The sequence below is a fragment of the Eimeria mitis genome, genomic scaffold (assembly GCF_000499745.2).
Source record: "Eimeria mitis Houghton genomic scaffold, Emh_scaff3499, whole genome shotgun sequence".
NCBI lineage: Eukaryota > Apicomplexa > Conoidasida > Eucoccidiorida > Eimeriidae > Eimeria > Eimeria mitis.
Genome location: NW_013571841.1, coordinates 1,674 through 5,106, shown reverse-complemented (window position 1 = coordinate 5,106; position 3,433 = coordinate 1,674). Strand labels below are relative to the sequence as shown.

Below are 3,433 nucleotides of genomic sequence, written 5' to 3'. Positions count from 1 at the left end.
GAATGATGCAGTTGCAGCTTGGAATCGATCGGCCGAGCAGGCACAGCGGCGGCACGAGCAGCAGCTGATGTTCGATGAGACCGTATATGGTTTGGCGGAGGCAGGGGCCAATTTTGCGGTCATCAATGTAACTTGACAACCCCGAAATGGCAGCAGCAGGAGTGTAAAGGGAGGAGAAGAGCTCAGACCCTCAGGAGGCAATTTTAGCATTGTTTTCCAATGGTCAAAATTGCCGACTGAGCTCACGCGTCAGTCACGCCCAGACCCATGCGCCAGTGCAGCATTGAAACCCCTTCCTTTTCTGTTTTTCCTGTTTCATTAGTTCATAAAACATCAAATTGAACACAATGGGAGATACAGAGGGCAAAAAGGATGCAGATTCGTGTCTGCACCTATTCGCTGCAGCAGCGCAGCAGCAGCCCAGTGACGAGGAGTCGTTGGCTGAGGAGCGACACTGAGGAGGTTTCTCAGCAATCTCAGGCCCTCAGTAGCTCCCAAACGGAAAATAGAGAAGGCCAGGAAGCGCGGGATAACGAAATCAACAGGATTACCGACCCCCACACTGGGGGTCCCACAGCACAGCAGTCTGCACTCAGAGTTACAGACAGCTGTGTTGGAGAGGTTAGAGGTGGCAGATGTTAGGCTGCAGGACCCGACTTCGATTACCACTGACAAGGGATACATAGAGGTAGAGCACAACCAACAAGAACCGCTTTTTGGCAGCAGTGCACTACCCGCAAATCAAGAGACAGCAGAACAGGGTCCTACAGCCCCCTACCAACCCGAGACTAATTTAGCCGGGAGTGTAGGGCACACTACAAGCAACGTCAAGAAGGCGTTGCTTGCTCTTCGCGAGGAAGAGAAGGCACAGCAGGGGCGCAACACAGCTCCAGAGTCGCTTTATGACAAACTGAAGAAGCGGGCTCTGGAAAGAAACCTCCGTACAGCGCGTCGCCGCCTCATCAGCGTCCTACAGGGGGAGTTGGCTCAACAGCTTCAAACACTGTATCAAACAGACCGAAGGAAGTGTGTGGAGCAAATCCTAGCCGACAAATATCACCCGAGAAGCCAAGACTGTCCTATTCCACTCACTGGGCTGGAAACATACTTTATGCATCAACACTCTGAGCAATCTATTGACACCCAGTGCCAAGTTGCTAATGAGCTCCTAGATCCTTTGGCTGCAGCTCCTGAAGGGGCTAAGCGGATTGATCTTTACTTCACAGAAGAGGGTGCGCGTGCTCAGCTGCGAAAAGGCAACCTTATGTCTGCAGCAGGGCCGGATGGGATAGGGTTCTCTGTGTATAAGCGGTTTGAAGGTGTGCTTGTTCCAGCGATGACTGCGATATATAACGCTTGTTCCCAGCATCGAAAAGTGCCAGTGAAGTGGAAGCAGGGCGTGACGGTATTGATCCCGAAAGGCGGAGACCGAACGAGGGTCAAGAACTGGCGACCGATCAATCTGCAGGACTGCACCTACAAACTCTATGCAGCCATGTGGGCCAGCAGGGTCACCGACTGGGCAATCCAGTCGGGAGTAGCCTCAAATTCGCAGAAGGGTTTCATGCCAGTGAATGGCTGCCATGAGCACCTGTTTCTTGCACAAAGCATCCTCAACTCCACGCGCAGGTGCAAGACATCACTGTACATGACCTACTACGACCTGAAAAATGCGTTTGCGTCCATACCTAACAAGCTCATACACACTGTCTTGCAGGCTCAGCGGCTTCCGAAGCATCTTCAGGAGATCGTCAACGATCTCTATGAAGGAGCAAGCTTCAGCATTTTGACGAAGGAGGGCTCCTCAGGAATCATCGAGAATAGGAGGGGAGTCAAGCAAGACTGCCCCCTTAGCCCTATCCTTTTCAACCTTGCCATTGATCCGCTGTTGCAGCGGCTGGCAGCATGTAATGCAGGCCCAGAACTACGTACGACAGATGGGAAGCTAGCAGTCAGGGTTTCTCATATGGCGTACGCAGGCGAGTTGAAGACCGTTGCCAACTGCTGTGAGGGGATCAGCAGCCTTCATCAGGTGGTGACGGCATTCTTTCAGTGGACAGGTTTAGAGGACAACCCGCCCAAATGCGGTACCATGCGAAGGAAGATAGGCAAGACCAGGCAGCAACCAGATCCAGCACAACTCCGGCTGCACAAGGAGGTCTTGCCGGTGGTGAAGCGCGGGGAGGCATACAAGTACATTGGACTCAATGATGCCCTAGAAACTACCGTACACCAAGGCCAAATCCTTCGAGTCATGAGCAAAGTCAAAAAGGGCTTTACTAAGATCCTCAGCTCGGCATTGATCCCCTGGTAGAAGTTGGATGCTGTGCATACCTTTGTGATGTCTCAGCTTGATTATCATCTCAGGCACTGCTACCCCTATAAACAACATATGCTCTTGTTTGATCGTCACATCCGTGCCATTCTACAAGCGAGATTCAAGCTCTCGAAAAGCACGGCTACAGAGGTGTTTCATCAGCCCTCCTCTCAGGGCGGATCGGGATGTACCTCTCTGCAGACGATCGCAACAGCAACGCAAATAGGACACGCCGTCCAGATGCTCAACAGCAAGGACAGTATGATCGAAGCCGTTGCAGAAGGCCAGGTGCTGGAGATCATCAAGAGGGCGTATGTATACACAACCGCTAGTGATGAGAGTGACCGAGTAGCAATACTTACATACCTCAACGGGCGAGACATTGGATGTCTCAAGAAGAGGAGCAAGAATGTGGATATTAGAAGCTTATGGTCGGAACTCCCAGGAAGCATTTCGGCGAGCAAAAAGCGGATCGAGGCTGGGAGTGATGGCAGCTATCTGGTGAAGACGGCAGATGGCTCCTCCCTCGACCAAGAGCATATTATTAGAAGTATCAAGAAGCATATGGCAGGGTGGCAACGTGATGTGTAGAAGGAGAAGGTAGACCAAGGGAAATCCGTGGCCTACCAGACAGCGACTAGCAATGCTTGCCTACGGGGACCGACTCGTCTGAAGCCAGAAGAGGTCGTCTTCGCCTTGAGAGCACGCTCTGCGCAACTTCCTGCACGAGCACACCTGAAGAAGATCAAAGCTTCAAAGGTATCTTGCTGTCGCCACTGCACAGCCGACCCTGAAACACTTGCGCACGTCCTTAATCACTGTCCTCACAGCCTTGACAGCAAAGTCAAAGAAAGACATAACAAGGCTTTGGAGACGATCACAACAGCCATCAAACGCAGCGGGGTGAATCGGGGGAAGACTCTACAGGTCGACAGCTGTCCAACAGACGTGGAGACCTTATTGAGGCCAGAGATCATTCTGAGGGACGGCCAGTACAAGCAGATGGTAATAGCTTATGTAGCTATTGTTTTTGAAGGCTATGAGCAGAACTCGTTTGGATCTGCTCGCATACACAAGGAAGAGAAATACCAAAGCCTCAAAAAGCACGATGAAGAG

The 3,433-nt window shown here is 51.8% G+C and overlaps 2 protein-coding genes across 2 annotated transcripts; both read left to right on the top strand.

The window, feature by feature from the left end:
• Positions 1–372: 372 nt before the first annotated feature.
• EMH_0066670 (uncharacterized protein) lies at positions 373–2,314 on the top strand (the record flags this gene model as incomplete). Its single annotated transcript, XM_013498530.1, has 2 exons — positions 373–621; positions 677–2,314. 2 exons carry the CDS (start codon positions 373–375, stop codon positions 2,312–2,314), a joined length of 1,887 nt encoding a protein of 628 aa, XP_013353984.1.
• A 78-nt stretch (positions 2,315–2,392) lies between these two features.
• EMH_0066660 (uncharacterized protein) lies at positions 2,393–2,908 on the top strand (the record flags this gene model as incomplete). Its single annotated transcript, XM_013498529.1, has 1 exon — positions 2,393–2,908. One exon carries the CDS (start codon positions 2,393–2,395, stop codon positions 2,906–2,908), a length of 516 nt encoding a protein of 171 aa, XP_013353983.1.
• Positions 2,909–3,433: the final 525 nt, after the last annotated feature.